Source organism: Apus apus, chromosome 5 (assembly GCF_020740795.1).
Source record: "Apus apus isolate bApuApu2 chromosome 5, bApuApu2.pri.cur, whole genome shotgun sequence".
Classification (NCBI taxonomy): domain Eukaryota; kingdom Metazoa; phylum Chordata; class Aves; order Apodiformes; family Apodidae; genus Apus; species Apus apus.
The window spans coordinates 37,846,265-37,873,784 of record NC_067286.1 but is presented as its reverse complement, the minus strand read 5'-3'; the positions used below and the strand labels follow the sequence as shown (position 1 = coordinate 37,873,784).

The 27,520-nt window shown below is 39.1% G+C and overlaps 1 protein-coding gene across 5 annotated transcripts in view; it reads right to left on the bottom strand.

The window, feature by feature from the left end:
* Positions 1-17,819, bottom strand: part of NUBPL (NUBP iron-sulfur cluster assembly factor, mitochondrial) — a 160,881-nt gene extending 143,062 nt beyond the window's left edge. For 3 of the 5 annotated variants that reach the window (XR_007889794.1, XM_051622373.1, XM_051622372.1), the window contains exons 1-3: positions 17,669-17,819; positions 16,529-16,676; positions 10,016-10,050 (exon numbers count right to left, since the gene is read on the bottom strand). Coding sequence is in view for 3 of the 5 variants with exons in the window: in XM_051622373.1 (XP_051478333.1) it covers positions 10,016-10,050; positions 16,529-16,676; positions 17,669-17,803 (318 nt within the window). In the remaining 2 variants the exon portion in view is untranslated. Of the gene's footprint in view, positions 1-4,871; positions 4,961-5,338; positions 5,531-6,190; positions 6,284-10,015; positions 10,051-16,528; positions 16,677-17,668 lie in introns of those variants that run through there. The other 2 variants (XM_051622374.1, XM_051622375.1) reach the window with 2 other exon arrangements.
* Between the last annotated feature and the right edge of the window lie 9,701 nt (positions 17,820-27,520).

Below are 27,520 nucleotides of genomic sequence, written 5' to 3'. Positions count from 1 at the left end.
GATAAAGAAACTACCTCATAAAAGCTGAGACATGTGAGAAGCAAGACTGACTCTTTTTACTACAACAGGTAATATTCTGAGCTTGGGGGACTGTTTTTCTGTGGAGGCTGCTTTCTCTTTTTTTTTCCATCTTCTCTTTTTTTAAGCTGTTGATATTAAACCCTGAAGGTACCTTTAAGAGCTGAACAATTTAAAGTGTCAAATTTACCTAATAAAAAACAAATGCATCTTAAATTTTACAACTGTGAAGTAAAAAATGCTTTATCTACTTTATCTACAAATTATCTATTACACTTGGAAAAGTAAGTTTTTACTTCAAAAATCAACCAAATTTGGGTTCAGTTATTCAATATATGCTTTTATTGAACATATGAAAGCATATATAATTACATTATTATTTAATTTATATTTTTAATACTTATTTCTGTATAACACCTTGTGAAAGCTACTACAAAAATATTCAAGAGTTACTCTGACAAATCATTCTACTTCTTGCCTACTACATGAAAGCTGCAATTTCAAAAAGATTCAGAAGACCCATTTTTATGTTAGATTTCAAAGACATCAAAAACAGTATTAGAGCTTTTTTGTTCTTGTACAAAATTCCTATTTTAAGAGATGAGAAATGTCATGAGATCATGACTCAGTCCCTTTATCTGTGCCAGCAGCTAAATGAACCCATCAAAACATCATCTAAGGGCTGCGCCACCAAATTCATTCTGAAATGAATGTAAATATTTGCAGAAAAACCTACAGTGTTTAAAACCCAACTGACACTTCCTTTTCCTCAACTTTTTGAGGGTTTTCCCCTCAACAAGGATCATGACTATCCACTGATTGACTAACTACATTGATCTTACAACTCAGTACAGTTTTGTTTTCAGCCTAAAGGGACTGAAATTTCAGATTATATAAATTCATTAGATTGACTTCATGAGCTCCTGGGCATCATAAGTTTTTCACCATCACAGGCCACTTTTTCCTAGGACTCAGCAGGAATGTATCTACAAATGTACCAAATTCCTTGAAGAATAAATACAAGCCATTGTACAAAAATACCCTCCAATAACCGAGGAGGACTTCGCCAATTCATCTACTACTCCAAATTACAAAGCTGATCTTTGTTTCAAGCAAATACAATATACCCAATAGTGTCTCAAAAATATCTACACACTTCATCATAAGTAAGAAAGATGCAGGTTTCCAAGATGCACTGCTTTTGTTCATGGATATGGACCAATAAGATATTTGTTTTCAAACAAAAAAAATAATTAATAGATTCTCCAGTGTCTACAATTGCACAAGTGTTCCGGTAAGCATGGTGCTTTCTACATGATCATAAAACAAAGGACTTTTGGAATACCTTTAAATCACTGGCAGAAGGTCACTGAAGATAGCCTAAGGTGGGTTTTTTCCTTCACCAAGCAATTCAACATGTTATGTAAAAAGAATTCACACTACCTAAAAGTAGCTGCTTATAGAGAAAATATTGGCCCAATAAGCTAAGATTTTAAATGTTGTTTTTCCCAACTATCCCTGCAGTTGCAAGCATCCCTAGAATACTAATAATAACCTTTTACTTAAGGTTTAATTATCTTGGAAAAGCATTATGGCAGCTACCAAGGGATCTTTTAAGACAGGCACAACAAAGATCATCTCCTTCCAGCATTTACAAGGTTTTAAATCCCCAAGAGACAAAATAATTTGCACACACCTTGATGCTACCACATAAAACTCTTAATCAGAATTATCAACACATAATACTTCTCATGCTGAGTGTTTAATCCAGATGCATGAGTTAATAAAAAAATAAATTGTTAATAAATTGTGTTTTCACCCCTATAGCCCAAAACCTCATATAAATCAGCACATCTTTCAAAGTACTGCTGTATTAAAGCAAATCCTAAAAAACATGCATAACATCAGACAAGGCAAAAAGAACACCTGGGTAGAAGGAACAGATTACAGGGGTATCGTAAGCAGGACCAAGAAGGCAACTTAAAAAAAAAATGTCCTCTAACCTTATTTTCATATGCATATACATCTCATACCAATGCTGAAGTTTTTTGGGTTTTTTTCTAAAGTAATAATATCAGGGATATGCAGACAGAAATGCAGCACTCACAGCACATCCAAGCAAGTCAAAGTCCCCCTGCTTCTATGTGGTTTTCAGAGCACAGCACAGACCATTGCTACAGCACCCTCAGCATTCTGTAGGAAAAGTATTCAGGTAATACTAATCTACCATCCTCTTAAGGCTGCATTTTCTCCTTACAAAAATATTTCTATCCCATGCTATTAAATAAACAGCATTGCATCTCTGCACCCGGTATTACAATAACCAAGTTCAAAACAGCTGTTCTCAAGTTAACATTCGTACTTTTCCCTCACACCTTCCTAGCTGTGGAAGAAAGTTCGAACCAACACTGATCTCAAAAAGATATTAATATGCCCAATCAGACCTTTTTAAAGATTTCTGACAAGTATTTAGCATAAGGTACATCTATATAATCACTGTACCTCTTACCCCAGTACTAATACAGAAAAGTTTTCATTCCAATTTAGAAATGTATCTCACCTAAGAAATAAAAACAAGTTTTTAGAGTCACTGGGTACAAATTCTGTATTTACAAGAAAACCAAGTGCTACATCAATAGATAAAGAAGATATTCTTGCATATTTCCCTGAAAGATGAGAAATCTGCAGCTTCATTTTGTGCAGCATAAAAATTACCAGCACAGACAACCTCACTACAAAGATCCTTTCCTTTAACTTCTCTAGCAAGACCGTCAACATAATTAAAGTTAAGTTTAACCTTTGAACTTGACCACTGCCTTGTCAGCAATAGAGATTTGCAAGATGGCTGAATATTCTGAATTAATGATTTTCAGGTGCTGAACTTAGTTGTAATAAATCCTTTTAAGAGAAAAAAAATAAAATACAGTTTTAAAGGCCATAACAGACTCCTTTGTTTTTCCTTATGCAAATTCAAAACTGGACACACTTGGAATAGTATATCCAGTTTTGGGCTCCCCAATTCAAGAGACAGGGATCTATTTTAGAGTACAAAAGAGAGCCACAAAGATGATTAAGGGACTTGAACATCTTTCCTACAAAGAAAGGCTGAGAGAACTGGGGCTGTTTGGTCTTGAGAATAAGAAGGGATCTCATTAATGTCTATAAATAGCTGAGATTTCGGTGTCAAGAGCAAGAGGCCAGTCTCTTTTCAGTGGTGCCCAGTAACAGGACAAGGAACAATGGTTATAAGCTAGAACACAGCGAGTTCCACCTCAACATGAGGAGGAACTACTTTACTGTGAGAGTGACAGAGCACTGAAACAGGCTGCCCAGAGAGGTTGTGGAGACTCCCTCTCTGCAGACTTTCAAGACCTGTCTGAATGCATTCCTGTATGATCTCCTCTAGGTGATCCTGCTTTGGCAAGGGGGTTGGACTAGATGATCTTTAGAGGTCCCTTCCAACCTCTAATATCTATGATTCTATGATTCCGAAAAATATTCCATTACTATTATGTTTGTTCTCTTAGTGGTCCTTACATAGATTACAGGTCCATGCCAATGACAAAATTATCCCTATCTTTCCTTCTGTTAACTATTTTAGCAGACATTTAAGAGTTGTTTAGTCTCTCCAATACACTTTCTTAAGTTTCCTTCTTAAGTCTTTCACATATTACTGAAAAACAATTTTCCAGTTACACATTTTGCAACCAAATGCAACCAGTTCCATTCATATCTCACAGAGGACCCTTCCACACATACTTCTGTGTTCAGTGAAGAATCTGGTGATAGTAATTGATTTCTACAAAGTTGCCAAATTATTTATTGAGGAACAAGCCTGATAAAAGACTTCATGCCAAACAAAAGAAAAAAAAAATCAGAAAAAGCTGCTATAAACAGCTATTAATCAACATTACTACTAACATCCAGAGATTCTCTAAGAGCATTAATTTCATTTTTGCTCATCTTTTCCAAGACTGTTTTCCATATTTTCTAAGGTATATGTACCCCCACTGGAAGTTAGTGGATGGTATTTTACTTTGAAGTAAACTCTGTAGACCATCAGAATCCCCCAGTGTTCAGCCTGGGAGGGACGGAGGCACAGGTTAATGAGCCGGTGTTGTCCTATGCAGTGAAGGATTCCCTACATTAGAAGTAATCCAAATATTTAGCAGCTGCAACCCATTTCAAAGACAGAAACTTCAGCTAAGTGAAGGTGCCAGTTAATTTTAAAGCTGGTACTCTTAATCCACCACCAGGACTCTCAATTTATCCTTTTAATGTCATTACATACTTAGAACTAATCCCAAACTGCAAGCAGCAACACATAGGACAAAAGGGAACTTAAAATCAGGATAGGCTCTGGCTTCCTCGTTTAACATACTGACACACTGAATAGCCATCTTTCAATTCCTAATTCTCTAATTCTCTCAGCTGCGCACTAATTAAGTGCCTAGCTGTAAATTGGATTAAAGCCAAAAAAGTAACACTGCAGTTTTCTCACTCTATCCTAGAAATGCAGACTTGTTTTAAACACTTGCTCTTCTACTGGTTTAAAAGCCCTTTTCCTTCATATGAAGAAAGTTTAACTTTCTGTCAGCTACCCAGCTCCTCTGGCATTTCTCCCCACAACAGTCTGCAGTAGCTCATACAGATTTCTAAATATCAGATACCAGTAATTCAACCTTGTTTGGCCTTCTTGCACATTACGAATCCTATATAAAAAAAAATTCTATAAAACACTATTTTTAAAGTAAATTATCAAAATCCAAAACAAAATCTCAAACATTACAAGAACTCTACAGGATGCCTCAACACTTTCACACCATGACAGAATTATTATAAATGAGCTCCACCTTTCACGTCAGTCTGACATCTGCAGAGTTGGCAGTGAAAAGTTGTCCCTTCCCACATCCAGGATGAGGATAATTAGCTCTCCATGCAATACTCTGAGGAAAGTAACAATTTTTTAAAGCATATAGTTATTTGATTAATAAAATATTTTAAGTGGCCTATGTTTAAAAATACTTTTACTCCCATTAATTTTTTTACTTGAAAAGCTAAGATTTTTGCAAAGCTTTATACTCTCCTTTTCTCAGCTGATCTCGAAGCTGAGCTGTCAGAACAAGATGATCCCAAACAGTTTGAACTCACATCTCCAGCTTTATAAACACTTTTAGCATTAAGAGACAAGCATGAACACCTTATCTATAGCAGTTAAGTCTTCTGATTCTCTAAGCAACAAAGGTAAAGATGCCTAGAAATTAAACCCCAATAATTAGGAAAGCTGCATGGAAGGAGGACAAAAGAGGTCAAAACTTGCCTTCATGCTATAATTATTCAGTGAAGAAGCCCATTATTGTCTAAATTCTTCTAGATTTGTTTGCTCCACCCACATGGAACTTTTTCCTTATCAGAAAGAAATGTATATACATTGTGAAGTCATCTACTAATGCAGCAGTCAGTATCTTGTAGATGAAGAGTTTAATTACAGGAGTCAAATACCTGAAAAAAACTGAAATGTAAAGAAAATAGCCTGGGTGAATTTTTATTAGTTTTTAAACTAATGTGTCCTGTTTGATTAAATACACATACTGAAATAATTGAAACTAATTTTATCATAACAGGGAATTCACGTGAAGACTCTGCTTTTAACTACAGAGCTTCTATGCTAAATGTGCTATATATTGTGAGAAATCTCTTACTCATGTATGCATAGATATTCACACAAGTGAAAAACTGCTTTGTGACATGTTGACTGTGATATTGTTTGAATAAGCGTTTTTCATTTAGCTAACCATCAACCTTCCCCAGCTTTATTTACATTACAAGACAATGCGTTTGGCCTTTTACTGCCTGAAGTTAAACGCAATACGAGGGGAAGAGGCGCCCTGCGCCCCCCCAGTGCTCCCCCTCCCGGCCGGCTGCCTCCCTTGGTACAGAAACACTGATGGTCTTACACTTAAAATCCTACGTTGCTCAGCAACCAGTGGGTTTGCTTGGGAAAACAAAGGCCATACCCTAAAATGAAATCACCCTTCATGTATTTCAAATTTTGGTCCTGGTCTGCTAGACCAAATAATTCCCTGACAGAGTCCAGCTACAATATGCAAAACTGACACCTTTAATCACCTGCCCCCACTACTGCAGGCAGAAGCCATTTGCTTATGCTTACATGCTTGTTTGTTCCATATGGTTTTTCTTCTTGCTCCACCATTCTTCACAACACAAAAACCATTTCGTCCCATAGTGAAAAATATAAGTCTTCCTGGAAAGAAAAGGAGTCAAAGGAAATCTGACTGGGAAGCTTGGCTCACAGTGACAGCACATGCATGCTGCCTCCCAACTGGATTTGTGCCATCCTTAGTCATGCACAGCTGGTGTTTGCTCACTAAAATACGCTGTTCATAAACAAGCAATCTCTATGCTGTTATTGCTGCCATCTATTAATTCAACTTGTTTCTACTATAATAAATCGTCCCTGGCCAGGCAGCTTTCATAAATAGTCATTCTAGTCTGAATATGAATCGTCCTGGCACAAAATCCAAAAATTCTTCCCAAGTGCTCCTAGGGGAGCACAAATGACTGCTGGTACATCAGAAGAACGAAAAGAATCAGCTCTCCAACTAAGCAAGCAATTAAAAATGGGACAAAAGGGTAAAACTTGAAGTTATTTCTTAACACAAAAAGAACACCGTATAGATTATAGATCTTAGTACTGGCACAAGAGCTTATACAATTCTTAACTAATCCATCTACACCAGGTAACCCGGGGTACCAAAAGCCTAATATTGCAGAAAGGGATGAGAAGCTGCTCTGCTTGCTTCCCTGGCTTTGCATCAAAAACAAAACAAAAAACCCCACAACCAAAACAAATCTCAAAAAAAAAAACCTACTTTGTCTTTGATGTGGTGTCTAGGCATCTAAATTAAATCCTGTCTTGAATTATTTACTCTGTAACCATGAGGTAGAAATATGCCAAAGAGACTGAGGACCAGCATGGAAGACTTGAACTCCTGAATTCAAGTCCCAGTTCTGCCAACAACACTCAGCGCCAATGACAATGTCCAAGGCTCTGTTGATGCCTTAATACTTCAGGCCATCACTATAATAACTGAAAAAACTTCCATATAAAATATATATTTTATTTTTTTTTCTAATCTATCTATAGAAACAGTGGGGGTTTGGTTTTTTTTACTATAGGAAGAAGACTTTCAAGAGAAGATGGAAGGAAGCTTTTTTTATCAACAGGACAAAAAATTCCTTTGTGTTTTGACTTATTCTTCCAGCTTATGACACTATAAAACAACAGTAAGACGACACAGCTGTTGCTGAAAGCAGCAAGAATGTACTATCCAATCTCTTCTGAAAGCATCTTTCACAGATCTCCCTCACCAGAAAACAGTTGTTCTCAACAGTCTGTGACCTGTATAATCTTAGAAAAAAAAAAAAACAACACATTTGAAAGATCAGAAGACAACATTATATTTTAAGTCATTTAGGTCCAATATATTACTTGCTTTGAAAATCTATTGATAAACACTGAACTTGTAACAGAAACTGACTGTATCTAATAAAGGAAGCACAGACCTTTATTGTCATGGTGACCTATCTTTCTTCACAAGTCTTTTCCTCCTTTAAACAGTATATCTAGTTCAAGCATCAGCTTCAATAAATCTCTATTTTGCTTATAAGAGACTGTAATAAAGCTGAAGGAGGCTGCTGAAGCCCTGATCTACTAACAGAATCATGACTGCTTCCTTGGAAGGAGATAAACACAATAGCAATGAAGGTAAGGGAAAACAATGGGAAGGTGATGCAAAATCAGTAGTTATTTATTGAAAGTAAAATGAAGACATCCATCACTGGATGAAGACATCTGAGGTCAAAGACATTCACTTTAAACTTCAGAAGGAGGCACTAATAGACTCTGGAAAAAGATCTCCCTATTTATTTCACTTTAACAAAATTGAACATTACAACGATCCCTACAATTCAGAGCACTGGACAATCCCAGCCTGGATCAAGGTCCCAGAGATACTAATTTTGTAACTTTGACTCACAAAACAATAAACCCAAACCAACGGGTGTACACAAATGCACACACCAGCAAATTCAAACAAAAAGCTAAATATAAACATGATACACACCATCATTATCTTAAATAAAATTATATCTATAGAAATGCATGAACAAACAAGATATAGTTGAGTTGATGCAATCCACCTTAATTTCTTATTTTCTAACCTGTAGCTTCATTAATGCACAACTTCATCATGGCAGCATCTTGTTAAATTGTGACCATGGGCTCTTGCAAGTCACAGTTATTTCATCAATTTCAACTGTTCAGTGATTAACAGTCAACAGATGCTGGCCTCCCATGTTCCACCAACACATAATAGTTACATCAGAAATTACCAGTGCATTCTATGTTTACTTAACTTTCTTGGCTCAATTAATTTAAAATTATTTCTCAGTCCCCAGTTTTTCAAATAACTCCGGCAACAACCTCTTCAATCATTCTAGATGATGGTCTCTCTTATTTGTGTGCTTTAAAAGTGCTTTAATGGGCTCCTGAAGTTATGTATCACATTACTATGTTTAAAGCCAGACATTTTAACTCCTAATGGAAGGGTATAATCCCATAACTTGTGTATGTCAGAACAAGTAAGATATGCTTTATCTAAATATAAATTTAAAAAATGCACAAAACCGCATGTTTTAGAAGTGTCAGGCACAATCCTAAAAAAACTTAAGCTGCTACAGAAAGTTATGTGCAATTAGTTGACATGGTTTCCATGGAGCTACTCAATGACCATGCCACAACAACAGATCAGACTGCAAGATCACACTCGTTTTGTAAAAGTACTACAGCAAATGCTATCTTCTGAAGTTAATTAGAAAGAACCATCCAAGCAGTTTTGCTTTTCCAGATGACAGATTTTTCTCTGAAATCAAATTAGTCCAGCAGCTTATTTAAAACACAGAATTAAAAACTGTGAAATATCAAGACCAGATACCATTACAAACAGTACATATTTCATGTAACAGCTTTAAACACTCTTCTTATGCAGTATAATGAAGTTTATGGAATTTTTCTTAATCTTTTATAAAATTCCTACAGGAACTGTGTAGATTGCATGTAAACCTTACTCCCTCTACCTGCTGTTTTCTTTTACTCATCATTTACATGAAAAAGATGCTACATTTACGAGATTGAAGTACTTGAGGATACTTTGTTTTTAATTTATGCTGTATGAGTAGAAAACCTGCATTATACACCCTTACATAGGAAGTGAAGCTCGCTTCTTGAGTTTACCTCTGTGGCAATAAGTGTACATAATGGAACTACTCCCAGTTTATAGTAGCAGGTGGACATAAGGAAGACCTTTTGGTTTTACACTTGAGTGGTTCCCATGGTCTATTTATAGTCCAAGAAATAATTTGAGCAATACTAAATTCTGCAATGATATTCTGTCACTCAAAAAATATATTTCCAAGCTTTAAGGAAGATACGTAACTCCTTTTTTTCCTCAGCTGTTTCTATGTAAAGTACTTCTGCACATTAATTAATCCAGAGAAACTAAATCTTTAGAGCTATACAAAATGTTTTCGACACCATCCAGCACGTACTCATATTTTTTCCAAGTAAGTGCTCAGCAGTGATAGGATGTAACTATTTATTAGGTGTCTCCAAATTGCACAAACTTCCTCTACACTATGTCTACACATCCTTGCAGAACTGCAGCTGAACTCAAAGACACATAAGGGAACGGACATAGCCAAACATAGATGAATGATGAGAGCTATTAAGTGATTCATGGCACTGATAAAATATAAACAAAATAATATAAATTCAGAACACCCTGAACACCAAATAATGAAATTGTAAGAATAAATACTTCGATTAATCATACGTGACTGCCCCCAGCAGTAACCATTTCATTTATGACTCACACACTTGCTTCACATGAAGGCTGCTAAATACATGTTCACCTACCGAATCATTTGCTGCTAGGGCAAGGGCTGTATTCACTGCAAGAAAGAGGAAGGAAAAAAATAGTAAGTGCATGAAAACTTAATGCCTAAATATTGAGAACGCTATCATTTCTAACAAGAATAAATGTAAGTACATAACACTTAATAACTGCATTCATCATCTTGATTCTTAGCTTCTTGCACCTCTACAACATAGTTTAAGTGGCAGCAGCATCCACGTTGCAGTCCATGTCTGTTAACAAACTCAAGCTAACCTGCAAAAACTTGCAAACTTTAAGTTTCTAGACAACACTGCAAAAAAAAACCAAAACACCACAGGATAACATTAAGAAAACAATTCTGAAGTACCCACTTGACTTTTGAAAAGTGGACACTGTACTATAAAACTAAAATGATGCTACCATAGGCAACCTTCACCACAGTCTCTAGTGAACTTTCTAAAATCTAGAGTTTAGGTAAGTACTGACTTAAACCATTCAAGTACACCAGGAAGATGATCATGCCTCTCTTTTTTTTTAATTTCTTGTTTAATATATTAAATGTGGATATTTTCTTGAAGATGGTACAATGCATGCTTTTTGCTTGATTTTTATGTCAGAAAACAGTCTCATCTACCCTAGAAGCATCTGTAACTAAAGAAAAACCAGATGAAGCAATTTAAAAGACTGTGAGTTTGTTTACATGATTTACATTCCCATCAATACTTAACTCCCATAACTAAAAAGCAACTGCAAGCCGTGGTATCTTCTAATGGCTCACCACCTCTATTATGTTAGAAAAACTCCTCGAAGCTTCAGTATAACCAGACAAATTTTTATAATCCAAGCAGTAAAGTGTTTTAAAACAAGCAAAACAAAAACCTACACACAAAAAACCCACACACAACTCCTTCATGAGTAACATCTTTTGCTTTCTTTACGCCTTGCTGTATCGCTGTCCACAGAGCCTTTTACGTAAGATAAGCAGCAGTCAATCTTGTTCTACTGAAAGAGCATGAAGATACTGAGAACAAGCCGGGGGGCCAGATTCCCAGTTTAAATAATTTAGCATTGAGAAAGATAAGTTTCTTTGAACAAAATGGTGAACTTGATGAGGAAAACTGTACAGCTCTTCCTAAGAAGCACATAACTTTAGTTTAGTCCTAAGCTGGTAAAGCATATAGCTTTTATTCTTCAATTTGCTATTTAAACAGGTGCTTAATTAATTATTCCCTGAATCAATCAGAGGAAAATTCATCCTCTGAAACTTGGAGACCAATCTATAAATCACAGATGAGGAGTTAAAACAAGCAAACCAATGATAAATAAAATTTAAAAAAATCAACTGCAGCTCAGGTTTGAAGAGGCACAAAGGAAGCAGCAAGTTACTCTACACAGTATTACAGACACTTTATATATCTATCTTCTTCCTATGCAATTATTGTGTGTGAATATTATAAACTATGATCCATAATGTTTTTTATTGAAGGGGAAAAAAAGATAAGACAGTAGGAACAATATAGTGGTAAACCCTGAGGTTTTCTATCTGGGTATCCAGCTGTACACCTCATGTTCTCTGTTGAATCCCAGCTGATTCTTGCATTCCATTGTCCTTGTATTGGTTCTAAGAGGGCACACAGGTGCAGCGCATGCCCTAACCTGACTCTAAACATTCATGTTGGCCCCATTAACAGGTTCCCATGAAGAGGAGGGCAGGGTAGATACATTCCAGAAGTTCAATCCATCTTTTCCTTTTATTTATTTTTTTTAAACTTCACAGCAGGCTCCAAGAAAAGTCATCACTGTATCTCCACCCTTGCTAAAACAGGCAGGCAGTATCTATCTCCCTGTGCATCATTCTTGATACAAGTTACTCTTCTTGAGCTAAGTACAAACCTGGGAGGTTTATTAGTTTGGACTTTGTAAATTCCAAGTTCAAACTGGCCCTAGAAATAGCACAGCTGAATTCTCTGAATGTTGAGCTACCAACACAAATGAAACTTCTTGGATCAAAATCAGACATGTACAGACCCAGGTGAGTGTGTGCATCCATGATATGGTTAATCTACATCATTAATAACATACCTATAGCCAACTAAGATCAACTGAAAGGTAACTGTCAATACTTACATCTCAATGGAAGTATCATTTATAGACAGAATAACTCGTTTATTACTACTTCTCAGAATATTTTAACATGCAGAGAATGTGCAGAATAAAAAAACACTACTTAATCCTGGAAAAAAAACATTAACAAATACTATAGTCATATTTGTCAAAGCCCAGACCTGTGTCTGGGGAATAGATGGGTTTTGGCCTTGACCTTGAAAGGGTGAGTGTCAATAACAGTACACCCTAGATGCAGAATAAAAGCATGCAAGAGAAAAAAATTAACACACAGTTAATGTGACTGAGATACATTTGACCATGTGTTGACTTCATCAGCTCTCCTGAACAACAATGAAAAATCTCAACCCATCAGTTTGCTAAAAATCTCTGAAGGCCAAGGTAGTTGGTAGTATCAGTAGTTTTATTTTCCTCAAACTGTAGGAATAATAAAATGTGAGCAAGAACACCAGCCATTAATTTTATTCAACTTGCACAACTGAAAACATTAACAGTTTCAATAAATTAGGAACTTTTCTTTCAAGACTTTGAACACTTCTCATTACAGGATCAATTTTCTACATTGGTCTCATCTTCAGGAGGAGATGCAAAAGAGACAGAAGAGACAAAAAAAAAATAAACCAAAACCAGAACATCTTTGGCCAGATAGAATACATACAGCAGAATGTTGGTAAAATACAGAAACTTGATAGGAAAGAGATAGGAAAAAAAACAACCATATAAGGAAACTTACACTAAGCAAACAAAACAAAACAAACCACACACACTAAATCCAACAAAATCCAACCAAAGTATTTAAACATGCACTGAAAAATATTTTTGCTCTAACACAATTTCTTCTTTTAATTATTTCAGAAGACCAAAAAAGTGCTAGAATCACAGAATGGTTAAGGTTGGAAGGGACTTTAAAGATCATCAGGTTCCAACCTCCCTGCTATAAGCAGGGACACCTTGCACTAGACCAGGTTGCTCAAAGCCTCATCCAACCTAGCCTTAAACAACTCCAGGGAGGGGACTTCCACAACCTCCCTGGGCAAGCAACAGAGAATACAATATGAAAGCTATATGCAACAAACAGAAAGTTATTCAACTGAAATACAAAGACAGGTTAAGGAATGTCCCTGACCAACCTGACCATAAAGTATATCCACTTGTCCTGAAATGCAGATCTGGAGCAATTCAAATATAAACACACTGGGGGAAAGAATATGAAGAGCCTTGACAGTCCTCCAGAGAGATGCAGAAAATAAGACTGATTATATTCTGGAGCCTCCAACATAAGAAGGACATGGAGCTCCTGGAGAAAGTCCAGAGGAGGGCCACAGAGATGATCTGAGGGCTGGAGCACCTGTGCTACAAAGACAGGCTGAAGGAGCTGGGGTCGTTTAGCCTGGAGAGAAGAAGGCTCTAGGAAGACCTCACAGCAGCCTTCCAGTAGCAGAAGAAAGCCTACAGGAGAGCTGGGGAGAAGCTTTTTACAAGGGCTTGTAGTGAGAGGACAAAGGATAATGGATTATTAAAATTGGAAGAGGGAAGATTTAGGTTAAGACATGAGGAAGAAATTCTTGAGTGTGAGGGTGGCGAGACACTGGAACAGGTTGCTCAGGGAAGTTGCGAAAGCCCCAGCCCTGAAAGTGTGCAAGGCCACCAGGTTAGATGGGGCCCTGAGCAACCTGATCTAGTGGAAGGTGTCTTTGCCCACACAGGGAGGTTAGAACTAGATGATCTTTTAAGGTCCCTTCCAACTCAAACCATTCTATGATTTTCTGTGGTGCTTCAGGAATTAAGAGGTCCATACCACCTCTAATTACTACCCTCCTTCCTTTTGAACTCCTGCACTCAAAATGAGTCAGCAGAGTTGTCACCAAACATGTTCCCCAGAAACCTCCATTACTATGAACATAATTTTAAGTACCTAATTATGCCATGCAATACTCCTGTTCATACAAGTTATCTGATCCTCACTTGTTCATCTGAACCATGACATTTATTCTCATTTTAATAAACAAGAATCTCAAATCCTTTTTCTTTTTTATATTTGTTAACAAAAGGCTGTTCAATACAGCAACACCTAAATGGCTCATTTACATTTCAACTCTCTTAATGCTTGTTTAACTCTGATTTTTATTTTTTTTTTAATGCATGGGTATGAGCTCTTTAAATGTAGGTATCTATATATGTGTCATACTTTCTTATATAAGAAATATATATAGATGCCAGCTAGCAGAACTTAAATCAGCACATTTGTTTGCATACAGGAGGATTACCTGAATTTATAAACAGATATCTGACATTTTCAGTAACCTGAAACAACCAGCCTATGAATTATAACCACCAACCAAAAGGTACATCATTAAGAAATGCAAGTGACAATTGTTCTGCACGTCTCAGTACAGGAATGTGTTCCCTATGTAGTGTATACAATGTATCCTATGTACAGAGAAAAATACTTTCAATTTTTCATTTTTAAGTGCAGTTACTCTTACTATGGATATCATGTTTGTCTGTTCTAGTATTTATTAGACAATCTGTTTCAAGAATGGCTGAAATACAAGCACAAAACATGAAATTAAGAACTACAGCTATGTGACACTCATGGCAAAGGGAGATGAATGGTAAACATTAAATTAGAAGGTGACTCTTCCTAATCTAGAGGAAGAGAATTTTAAGAAAATTTCAAACACTTGACAGAGATCTTTTCAAATAAGTTTACCTTCACTGTCGTCTTTGTTTAAGCTGAAGCCAATTTCTGCAGTATCGGTAACTCATGTAGTATCTTGTTCTACCATATCAGGAGTGCACAGTTAAGAGAAAAATTCATTCAAAACCTAATGGTGGGGCTGAGAGAAGAGTTCTAGGTGCTTCACAGAGCTCTAATAATTTTGCACAGTTTATAACTACTGTTTCATCTTTTGTTTATGAGATGTTTATACAAGCCATTGAGAAAACTGGACAGAGACCTGATTTTGAAGCCTTCTAAAAATTTTTATACTCTACAGAGCACACAACTACACACAAAGGAGCACTATACAGGCACATCCACACTCCTAAGGAAAGAGGAACAGTATCACTGCACTGGCATTTGATCCTCTCCACCTCAGCTTACAATGCCTCTTAAGAGAGCAGATTGTCCCGGGACAGCACTGCACTATTACAAACATCACTTCACACTGTCTGCTCAGTTTGCACCTCATTGAAAGCCAAGACCTCTGTACCCACACAGATTCCCAATGGCTGCAAAAGGACATGAGAGGGCAAAGTGTTTAGTGGGGTTCAGTTACAAGGCAATGACACAACAAGTGCTCAAATATTCCTTCTAAAGGATTAGAGATTTAGTGAGTTGTAGTCAATGGGGAAGAATCTAGTTGGAGGCCTGTGACTAGTGGAGTCCCTCAGGGGTCGGTACTGGGACCGGTGTTGTTCAACATCTTCATCAACGACCTGGATGAGGGTATAGAATGTACCCTCAGCAAGTTTGCTGATGACACCAAGCTGGGAGGAGTGGCTGACACACCAGAAGGCTATGCTGCCATTCAGAGAGACCTGGACAGGTTGGAGAGTTGGGTGGGGAAAAACCTGATGAAGTTCAACAAGGGGAAGTGTAGAGTTTTGCATTTGGGGAAGAAAAATGCCATGCACCAGTACAGGTTGGGGGCTGACCTGCTGGAGAGCAGTGTAGGTGAAAGGGACCTGGGGGTCCTGGTAGATAGGAGGATGACCATGAGCCACCAGTGTGCCCTTGTGGCTAAGAAGGCCAATGGCATCCTGGGGTGCATTAGAAAGGGTGTGGTTAGTAGGTCAAGAGAGGTTCTCCTCCCCCTCTATTCTGCCTTGTGAGGCCGCATCTGGAGTATTGTGTCCAGTTCTGGGCCCCTCAGTTCAAGAAGGACAGGGAAGTGCTTGAAAGGGTCCAGCGCAGAGCCACAAGGATGATTAAGGGAGTGGAACATCTCCCTTATGAGGAAAGGCTGAGGGAGCTGGGTCTCTTTAGTTTGGAGAAAAGGAGACTGAGGGGTGACCTCATCAATGTTTACAAATACGTAAAGGGTGAGTGTCAAGAAGATGGAGTTAAGCTTTTCTCAGTGATGACCAGTGATAGGACAAGGAGTAATGGAAACAAATTGGAGCATAGGAGGTTTAAGGTGAATATCAGAAAAAAATTTTTTACTGTGAGAGTGACAGAGCACTGGAACAGACTGCCCAGAGAGGTTGTGGAGACGTTGTCTTCACTGGAGACATGCAAAACCCGCCTGGACGCCTTCCTGTGTGATGCACTCTAGGTGACCCTGCTCTGGCAGGGAGGTTGGACTAGATGATCTTTCGAGGTCCCTTCCAACCCCTAGGATTCTATGATTCTATGATTACAAAATGTGCAATGTGAACAATTTAAAAAAAAAAAAAAGCCTTACCTGCTGTTGTTGATTTTCCGACACCCCCTTTTCCAGAAGCCACGACCACCACCTGCTTAACTCCGTCTATGGGCTTCTGTTTCGGCAGCCCGCGCGACAGGATCCGGGCGCGTCTGTCCCTTAGAGCCTCATCCCTGGAGCTTGAGGACTAAGAAAAACAGGAAGCAAGCGAATGGATGTGTGCCAGCCTGTGGTTTTCACAAAGCCAAGAGGGAAGAACTCACCTGCACCCTGAGAAATTTTCACTACCGATCAAAAAACACGTTTTGCAGGCAGGCTCTCCCAAAGGACGCCTGCTTCATAGGCTGGCAGCAACAAACGGGGCCTACTCTAAAATTAGTGCCTTGGGCATTTTGTTCAGACAAACAGTTAAATATGATCGATCTTAACACTGAAAAGAAAAATAGTGAGCACTCGTGTTAAAATAAACCAAAACACAACTTTAAAAGTTGGAAGTTTTAAAAAACAGGCTAGACCTAGCAGTCTTTTACATTTCAGTTGCTTCAAGCACAACAAATACAGCTGGCAGCAAAGGCAGGAGCCCCGGGTGCCGCGGGGGCACAGGCAGCTTCCCAGAGGGCTGTCCCTCCCCTCGGCCCTGCGAGCGCTGCGGTACAAGGGCCAGCTGGATGAACCAAGTCCCACGTCGCTGTAATTTCCGAAGAGGCACCTGACAGCCCTTCGGCGCCCTGCGGGCCCTCGGCAGCAGGACGGATGGACTGCGAGGCAGGAACCTGCACCTCGACGGGCAACGTCCCACCTACCACCCGCTGGCCCAGTTTTACTACCACAAGCGGTGTGCGACCTTACCGCTTCCACGGAATTGACTGCGGTCCAGGCAAAAAACACGGCAGAGACTCACATTCCTGTGCTCGGTCCGGCCGCGACCCCCGAGCACCCGGTGCCCCGAGCACCTGCCGCGACCGCATCCCCGCACGGCGGAGCAACCGCTGACGCGGCCGCGCCAGGACACAGCAGGCCGGGGCCGCGGTGGCCCTCCCGCCTCGCATCCCCCCGCAGCTTCCCCGCACGCACAGACAGCCGGCAGGCGCGGCCATTCCGCTCGCCTCCCGTCCCGTCCCGTCCCGCACCGCCCCGGGGCGGACCCGGCGCAGGGCGGAGAGCTCACGCTTCACTCACCGCGGCGTCGGCCAGCGGAGCGGCGCAGGCGGCAGCCCCGCAGCCCGGGAGGCGCCGCGGCGCCGCGGCAGCTCTCCCGCCGCCCACGGGGCCGCGTGCGGCCCGCAGCGCCCAGCGCCAGGCGGGAGCCCCCATGGCCGCCGCCGCCCCCGCCCCGGGCGCAATGAGATGGCGCCGTCTCGCCGCGCCGGGGCCCGCCCCCTGCGCCGGGCCGGGCCGGGCCTCTCCCCGCGCGGCTTCCTCGGCCCTGCAGAGCGCGGGGGGTCGGAGCCCGTGGTGCGGGGCTGGGCGGGCCCAGCAAGGCCCGGGGGCGAGCAGAGAACCGGCTGAAGAAGGAAGATTTAGCGCTGAGAGAGCTGCTGTACCTCCAGGCCTTGGTGGAACAGACCAAAGCCTTCCCGGTAAAGCTCCGAGCGGTGGCGCTGCGAAGCAGCAGCACGGAGAAGCAGCTCCTCGCTGCTGTCTGTGTGAAAGCTGGGCCCCAGGGGAAAACACGCGGCGAAAAAAAAAAAAAACAATTACGGATTTGTTTGGGGTTGTTCTATTGTTTTATCCGTGTCCCCACCGAATCTTGTTCGGTTTTTCTCTACGGAACTCCTCCAGCTTCTCGGTGCCTTTAAAATTTTCATCTTGGCTCATAAAATAGTTGGCCAAAAGCTTCGTCCCTCCTTGGTTCGTGTTCTCGTCGCTTGAGTCATTGCTTAAAGAACAGAGAGATCTGTATCAGGGACAGATGCCACCTGATACACATTTAAAACAATGCTGAAGCACTGGTAATTGTTCTGGCTACAGTTTTGGTTTTCCAGTCAGCTTATGCTCACTGTGTAGAGGTTTCATCAAAATCACATTTTTGTCCCTAATGTTACATGAGATTTGTACAAAGCTTTAAGATACACATCATATACTGCTTCTCTCCCACCTGCGAGGCTTGTAATCATGTTGTGGAAGGACATTAGATGGGTTTGACATGATTTGCTCTCTCGACAATTCCATGAGTAGTCTTTATTCATATGTGGTATTTCAGAACGAATTCAGGTCTGGGCAATTTCATTGCCATTAGTTTTCAAAGATAAAATACAGTGCAGATAGTGTCCTTTGTTGGTATCTGTTGTAATACATAATGGATCAGAGGATTCTACATCAGTTTAAAGCATTATAATAAACGCTTCATCTCTTTCTTAGTGAGTGGAATTTTCACCGCTATTTTAAATGTTATTTTTTTATTTGTATTATTAAAAGTGCTAATCAAGCATTTTGCTAAGAAGCACCATTTTCAAAGGCTTATGCCAGTGCTCAGCTATTATAAAAAAAAATTGCAACAATAAAACAAATTTTTTTTGCAATCCTTTAGGTGATTCTCATTCAAACTCTCATTTTTGTTGTACCCATGTGAGCATATTTTGCATAGCTAGCACAGACACCTGAAGGGGTCAAATAGTCTCCCAAGAACTTACCCTACTGCCAAACCAAAATGCAAAAGAGTACTGAAAACCAATGAGCCACTTCATTTTAAAACTATAATATTCATCTGCCTCAAGGGCCTTTTTTTCACTGCCTCAGGAAACCAGGTTACTTTTTGCCTTGAAAGATATTTGCATAATTGGTTTTCCTACCGTGAGCAGTTGGAGGCAGTGTTAAAGTACAAAATGCTCCGCATCTCACAGGAATTATATCGGTACTGCAGGATCACTGGTAGACATACAGCTTAGATATCCATCACTTCAAAGTGCATGTAAATAAAGTGGCAAAAAAAGTTCCATTATATACTCTTTGGTTCTGAGGACAGCTTAACCAACTGGAGCAACCCTCACAAATATTTTTGTGGGTTTGTGTTTTTAAAGCTGGTCTAGCACAAAATAAAATTGATTTATAGAAAAGCAAGATAAAGGAGTTTTCTAAACTGTAATATAAGAAAGAACAATTCTCAGTAATTCTAGTTTTAAGAATTTCTTTTAGCACTGGTTTAGAAATACTAGGGGAGCTAATAAGGCAGTAGGTTGTATTGAATGTGGATATGAAAAGTAGAATTTGGCCATTAGAAAGGGATTAAATTTGCTCAGCAATAAAGCACACAGTTTCAAAATACCGTGTTAATAGTGGAATACATTCCTTACAGTTTCAATGAGTAGTATTCCACCAACTCTACTAATTGTGAAACCAGCTTTATGAATTATACACTTCTCGTAATTGCTTTTAGCTTCCTATTTAAATTTTAACACTTGAAGAATTAGTCTAAGTTGTTTGCCTGACATGTCATTGCCATCCATATATAGAGCTAAAATATGAGTCTAGGAAAATGCAATCAAAAATTAGCAAGGATTTTACTGCCAGATTTGCATCTTTATGGAAACTATGGGCAATCTCTGCATCATTCAGAAAACTCTATTCCAGACTTTTCAATAGTTCAACAAAATGAAAACCACAATATGTAATTTTAATGCAAATGGATAAGATTTTATTTAAGTAAGTGTAAGAAAACATTTCAAAGACTTTAAATTGTTATTCAGCCTGAACACTAACATGATAAAAATATAATTTATTTTTGTCTGAAATTAGATTGTCTTGTGTTTAAATGTATTCTTTTGCTATCCAAAATAAATTAAGAGTGTCCTGCTATAGCTAGGAGAGATTTGTTGCCAGATGACTCCAAATTTTAAAAATGAGTTAACATTTGAAAAATGACTTGGTAGATAATTAGGTTGATTTCTGAGCAATAGGAAAGTAAGCAGCTAAAAAAAAAAAAGAGTATATTTTCAAGACTGCAAGCTTTCAAGGCTGATGGAGCCCTCTGTTTCCACTCTATTTTCTGGGTTTCTTCAGCATACCATATTAATCATATAGTAAGTTAAGGACATACTGCCAACTCCTACTCATATGTGCCCTCCATTTTGGTCACAATTTAAACTAGAAATCATACTAAAGAAATGTTCTTCAAAACCAAGGAGTCTTTTTTAGCTTCCAGACTGTGCCTGCAGTCTTTGGCCACAGAGCAATATTTACCACAGCATACCATGGTGAGCATGTGGCATGGGCATCTCACCAGTTCTGTTTCTTTCCCTGACTGGTCAGCCAGCTGTGGCACAATTAAGAGTAAGGAGGTTAAAATGTTGCTTTTTATCTTTTTTTTTGTCCACATAGTGATAAGTACTTGGTTCACGAAGAAAGGAAGTATAAGATAGTTAAGTTTTAGGCCAGTTATCAAAGCTTGTGTGATGGACAATGAGGCTGATGGTGTATGATTAAGAAATGTAAAGGAATACATTATGAAATAATCTGCCATATATTGTTGTATACTGAAATAAGATATAATGCCCTCAAAAAGAGTTATGGAAGTTGTGGCACTCTGGAGAAGCCAGGAAGACTTTCACCATTATTCAGTTTTAAAAGATGGAGACTCTGCTTCCATCTGAGCCTCAGACTGCTGGAGAGCAAGGAGGACACCTGGGATGATCACTTTACCTTTTTTCCATGCTATCTTAAACCAGATCAGTTGTTCCCAAGCTTTTTTAAAGCTAAGCCTAGTTTGAAAAAAATTGTAATCCTCTGTGACTTCTTGTGCTCTTTCCAAACAACTACCAATGCAGGGAGTCGTGCTGCTCTGCCCTCATTTCTGAACCCTGGGCTCATTAGTGTTACCTCTTGGCTCAGCCCATGCTCTGTATCTCAGGACAGCTGCCACCTCCTCCCTTTGGCAGCTCTGAGACTAAGCTAGAGCTGTTCTTGTGGCTCTTGCCAGACTATCACTCTCCTGCAGGGCTGACAAAAAAGATCAGGCTGCAAAATAAACCAAGCCAAAGTGCCTACCGGTGTCAGTTCTTAGCTTTATCATTCTTACGCTCCTCATGTAAGTTTAAGCTTAATGTTGAGATATGGGATCTGGCCCAGCACAGACTAGTGTAGGCTTGGAAAGGGCTTTTATGCACATGAGCTCAGTCTCATACCTGCGGGTAACATGCTCCAGCCAGATCGGTAAGGCACACTTCAAAAACGTGAAGTACAAAAGTAGCTTCATCCTATGTAAATGCTTTGCCAAGCCTTAATCTGAGAAATTATTAGTCTTCTTTATTTCTGTTTTGCTAAATGAGGAAGAAGGTCTGGCAGAATTGAGCCAAATTAGTTTGTGTATTGCTTTTCTGTGGATATTTTAATCACAGAATCGCCAAGGCTGGAAAAGACCTTTGAGATCAAGTCCAGCCTATGACCTAACACCACCACATCAGCTAGATCATTTACCCTTGAGGTTTAACCACAGACCTATAACAGTAGACCCTTACCCTAGACCGTTAAACCTGGACCATTTAATCCAGATGCTTACACCTAGACCCTTAAAGCTAGAGTCCTAACCCTGGGCAGAATCATCCCAGAAGATCATCTAGTCCAACTATAACCTAAATCCCCCTACCATAACCTAATCTACCCAATCAGTGCTTAAATCATGCTGCTAGGCACTGTATCTATATTTCTCTTAAATACTTCCAGGGACAGTGACTCCACCACCTCCCTGGGCAGCCTGTTCCACTGTCTAATCACTCCTTCAGTAAAGAAATTCTTTCTAATACCCAGTCTAAGCAAACTTTGACATGAGGAAATATAATGGTATTACAGGAAATTGACGGACTATTGGTAGAAAATACAAAATTTTTTTTGACACTAAGTGACTGTTGAATTCAGCACTTGGCTTATTAGCTCACACTAAGGACTTATGAAAGTCATTAGAAAAACGAGGTTTGCAAAGCAGGGTGGTGTCATGCAACCTGCTTCTTGAGAATGGGCTCTGGCCCATCTTAACTGCTGAAGCAGTACCAGATTTTTTTTTATTACTAGTTAGTGAGCCCTGGCCTAAGTGTATCGGGAACTGCTAAAAGAAGAGTTACAGTGTCCAAGAATATTTTGTGCAATTTATTAACTTCCTAGTACAGATATAGCCTAGAGGTTCACATGAAGGTGAGCAGCCACTCTCTTAGCTCCAGAGTGCATTGGATCTGTGTTTTCTGTAACAGGAGCTAAAACATCTCATATTTGTGATGGAATTTATTTGTGGGCACCAAAATTAGGGTTTTTTTAAATTTGGATGTGGCCCTGACTCAGACTGCCACTATGAGGACACAATTATTTTTTGTCCTACGGGCAACAGAATATCCAGGAAAGATTGAATATCTGTAATTAAACTTATTAAAATATCTCAAAGTTACAGAATAATTGTTTTACCAGGTTATTCATAAAAATGTAAGCCTACAGCAGTTCCAAGAATTATCTGTGAAATAAAAAGCTCTTTAAGAAAAAGTTATACCAAATACCATTTTTCTATTCTGTTAGAACATCAAATATTAAAGTATTTTACTTCCACTCTGTGGCAGCTATTTTGCATCTATTGTAAAAGAAAGAAACTGTGACCCTTTAGCAGCTTAAAAAAAAACACAAACAATAAAAGATTATGTGAAAAATCTCCTTTTCATCACTGCAGTGCTTCTGAGGCATCCAATAATAAAGAAATAATATCACCTCAAATGAATTCAGAAAAATCCATTAAAAAAAAATTGTGTTTTAAAAAAGTGTGAAAGTTTAATATTACAGAAACATTCTTGACACTGGAAGTTCTTTGAAACGTTAAGCCACACTGGAAGTCATAGCAGGAAGCCACATTATTTCATGGCACGTGGTCTGTTATCTTATTTAACTCCATGAATATTCATAAGAATTTACAATCTTCTATTACTGAACTCACTGCATTAAACATCTTTTTTTCCTTCCCCACAAGACTGGAGGGAAACAAGATCACCTTATATTTATGTTGGTTAAAATGTAAAGATTATATACATGCTATTGTATTAACTGAAACAAACCATCAAAAGCTAAAGGCTGATGGTAAATGGAAGTCTCACAGTTGCCATTTGTTCTAAGGTAAACAAGTTTCCAAAATACCATTTTAAGAAAAGTCCACAGATCACTGTCATGTATATGTATATGACACTGTGCTACGGCAAAGCGAGATACCCATTTGTGTTGTAATGCAATGTGCTTGCATCCAAGGGAGTAAAATGCCCAAATCCATCAACCCTGCTTGGCTCATTGAGCTCTGGCAAACTTGTTGAACTATGCCACGAAAAAGGTTGCTGTGTTCTGGGAACAACAGCTCCAACAACTGATAAATGACTGACCAAGCATATAATGAGTGCCTCCTCAAACTTACCCAGCTTTACAGTGATGCACAGCAAACAGCAATTGGGGTTACTTCAGAGGTTTGCTATTTGGAGAATTTCCTAATGACCTATCATTTGCACGCATGCTTTCCTGACTAGCTGAGGATCAGTATGCCTGAGGGGGAAAAAAATGATAGGAGCTGTGGCTGAAGTAGAAAGTTTTTGGCCTGAAGCTGTGGTAACAGCTCCATATAAATGCAAAAAAAAAAAAAAAAAAAATTAAAAAAAAAATTTACATGCAGCCTGATTACACCTACACACCCAACAGTAACTGGAAGCAGGAGTCCTCCAGGTACATAGAGAATAATAAATGACCTTTCCTACTGTTTGTGAAAGGAACAGAAAGAGCCACATCTCAATTCATGTGAGGCTTTATGCCAGTACTCTGATAATTTTACATATGGCATCTGTTGAAAACATGGAAACTCAAGTTCTAGCTCCTAGAAGATACTGATGCATTTTTTTTCTTAGCAATATCCTGACATTACCATCAAAATTTCTCAAGAGAAACTGAAAAAAATGAGATTAAATAACAAAAACATACCACTGTAGTACTAATTGCTATTGTAAAAGTGTTTACAAGGTGAAGAGAGCAGTGATGAAGCAATACCTGGGGAAGAGAACAGACTGTAATTCCTTTCTAAGGCAGGGGTAGAGGACAGTGTCCTGCATAACAGGGACCAATAATAGAGGGACTGTGGAGCACAGCAAAAATGCTTGGTGGAGCCACCTTGGGTCTGCACCAAACCAACCCCATGAATGTAGGAAATAATATAGGACATGTGCTCCACAGTGCCTGCAACAGGTTTGCAATGCCCACCTGGATCAGTCAGGCATGGGTTAGCTCAGTGGCTTGAAGCAACACGGACCAACCACCTACCACACTACCAGACCAGTGCCAGGCTCTGTGCAGACACGTGGTCAGTAGCTCCATATGGAGCACAAGAAGCAGTTTCATGAATCAAAGCTGGGCTGAATGGATATACCAAACTTGCTCAGGGATGGCAAGCAGCCAGCACAGCTGCAGACTCTCATCCAGCACTCAGTCCTACCAGTTTGCTCCAAGACCATAAGGTTAACTTTTTATAGGTAGGTGGGTGCTTTTTCCCTCAACACTGCTTCAGTTACTGTCCTACATGCAAGTTGCTGCCATGCACTCCTGTTGTGTAGAACCCACATCCCAAACTCAGGACATGAGGGAAGCAAGTACAAAGACACGGATCACCCTGGATCTGGCAGTACCATTCCTAAACAAGAGCAGAAAACTGCTGACCTTTGAGGGACTCCTCCCAGAGTCAGTTTGGTGGCTCTGTACAACCTCCCTCTGAATTCCAGAATCGAGAATGTTGTGTTGAAACTCAAGGCTGGCTGTGCTCAAGGCGGGTTTGAGACTGTAGCTTACTAAATTAGCTCAGTTCAGTGAAAAAAATGGTATGGCTTCTAATCCATATGAGGTGTTAAAATTAGACCTTATGGTACATACTATAGGTAGGCTATTCCCACTACTCAAGTTGATTTCATTGGAGCAGGAGACAGAAGTCCTTTTAACTTTAACGTCTGTCACTCATGCAGACATAGGCTTGGTACTGGAGACACCCAAGCAGGGAAAAAACAGTTAAAATGTCACAGGCAAAAGAACATGCCTGACACCTGTAGATAAAGAAATTGTGATTAAGTGTTCTTATTTCCTTTAGACAATCATGGTAAGCAAGCAGATTGCATGTCTTTATTTGGCTACCCTTTTCTTCCCCCCAATAGTGCCAAGTTTCTGCTTCTCACTTAGAAAAGTTGTAATGGTACCTGACTCAGCCTTTACGCCAAATCTGTTATTTTGTTCTGAAATTTAATTAACTTTCAATACTCTAATTTAACACATTTCAGAATCTGTTTTATAACTGTATGAAGGACTAAACAAAACACTAACCTTTTTTAAAGTGTATTTATTTTTTGCTGTGTACTTTAAACAAGCATAAAATCAATTGCTCAAATCACAGGATTGATCTTCAGCAACAGAAATACCTTCACTAGAAACAATCTGGACATTTGTGGGGACAATAAATTGGCTCTTCTGGAAGAGCTAACGAGGTATACCCACCCGGAAGCAAATTACTTGCCTCAATTCAGGATATAAGATAATAAAAATCACTTTAAAACCAAAACACACTATCATTCTGAGCTGTCTTGTGGCAGTTTTTAACATCTTTAGACTAAAGATATTATGTATCTTTTTCTTTCTTTGGGAAATTGCTTTGGTTTTCCAACATGGTCAAATTAAAAATTTACTTTATTTAAACATTAATCCCAGCTTAAAAAGTATTTTGTGCAATTTTTTTCTCTTGATGGAAATTTTCAATTCATAGCTGCAAACTCCACTTTCCAGGCCATCTCTGATGATGAAAGAGTGTTCTAACAGCAACCTCTACTAGCTAGCACAGCAGAGTCCATCCATTCTGTCTCATCCTCACAGCAGTGGTGGCATCCACCTGTGATTCTGTACTTCTGTACTAAATGCCTCTAAGTGAGTTAACTAAGTACTCTTTCTTTCCTTACATGTGCCCTGCTAGTTGCCTTTTTTTTTTTTTTTTTTTTTTTAAATCTCTGTATGTGTGGGAAGAGAGAGTTCCACACTGGACAATGGAGAAAATAAATAATTTAAATTCAATTCTTCCCTTGACACTCTGCAGCCTTTCAGCTGTGTCTGTCCCTCAAGAGGTAGTTTGACCAAGATATACCCCTTACCAGCAACCTATTTTGTATCTTTGCCACTGCAGCTTTGTATAGTTTCTCTTCAAAACAAATGACACTACCTAGGGGCACTTGGTTGATGTGAGAGCTGCTCAAAAGACCTTTGATCATAGTTTCAAACACTGCAGAAAAAGGAGTAACATCCAAGATGCATCTTTGTCCTTCACAGTTTCTGTCAACTACAGCCTCTGCTAAATGGTATGGAACACCAAACTTAAAGCTAACCAAAAAAAAAAAAAAGTAATCCCTAGGGAAGAATTAAAAGACCACTTGAGGTCATTTTGGTACCTTGAGATCATTTTGAGACCTTCAGCATTTCACCCACTGAAAAAACAGGAGAAAGCCAAATACATGCAGAGGCAGAGCTCTCAGTGCCCATCCCCCTCTTCACAGAAGGATTCATTCTGTGAAACACATAGGAAATACACACAACTACTCACAAATGTCCACTGAATTTGTAAGAAATGGTCGATGCTGCCATCTGCTCTTCTGGAAGATAACTGATGTGAAAATAACCAGAAATGTCTTCTGGATACCATTCTCAAAATACATGCTCTCTACTCCAGTAGCAACAAGCGGAGAGGATACGAGAAATATTTCGGGACAGCTGTCAAATTCAAAACATGCAGAAAAATGTCTTTATATGAAAACTGATAAAAATATCAATATTATTTAAAGATGGATATATTCTTTAGATATCAGGAGGTTGTCATCTATATAAAAACCACAGTCAAATCCAAACTCTCACCTAAAATTTAACCAACAAATTTTACTTTTGTTCTTTGGCATACAAATAGGCCCTTAACCTAACTATGGGACGGTACAAATCCAGAAATTCATGCTTTACAACAAAATTAATTTGGCTTCCCAAGGAAATTATGACATAATTCCAAGAAGACATGTCATA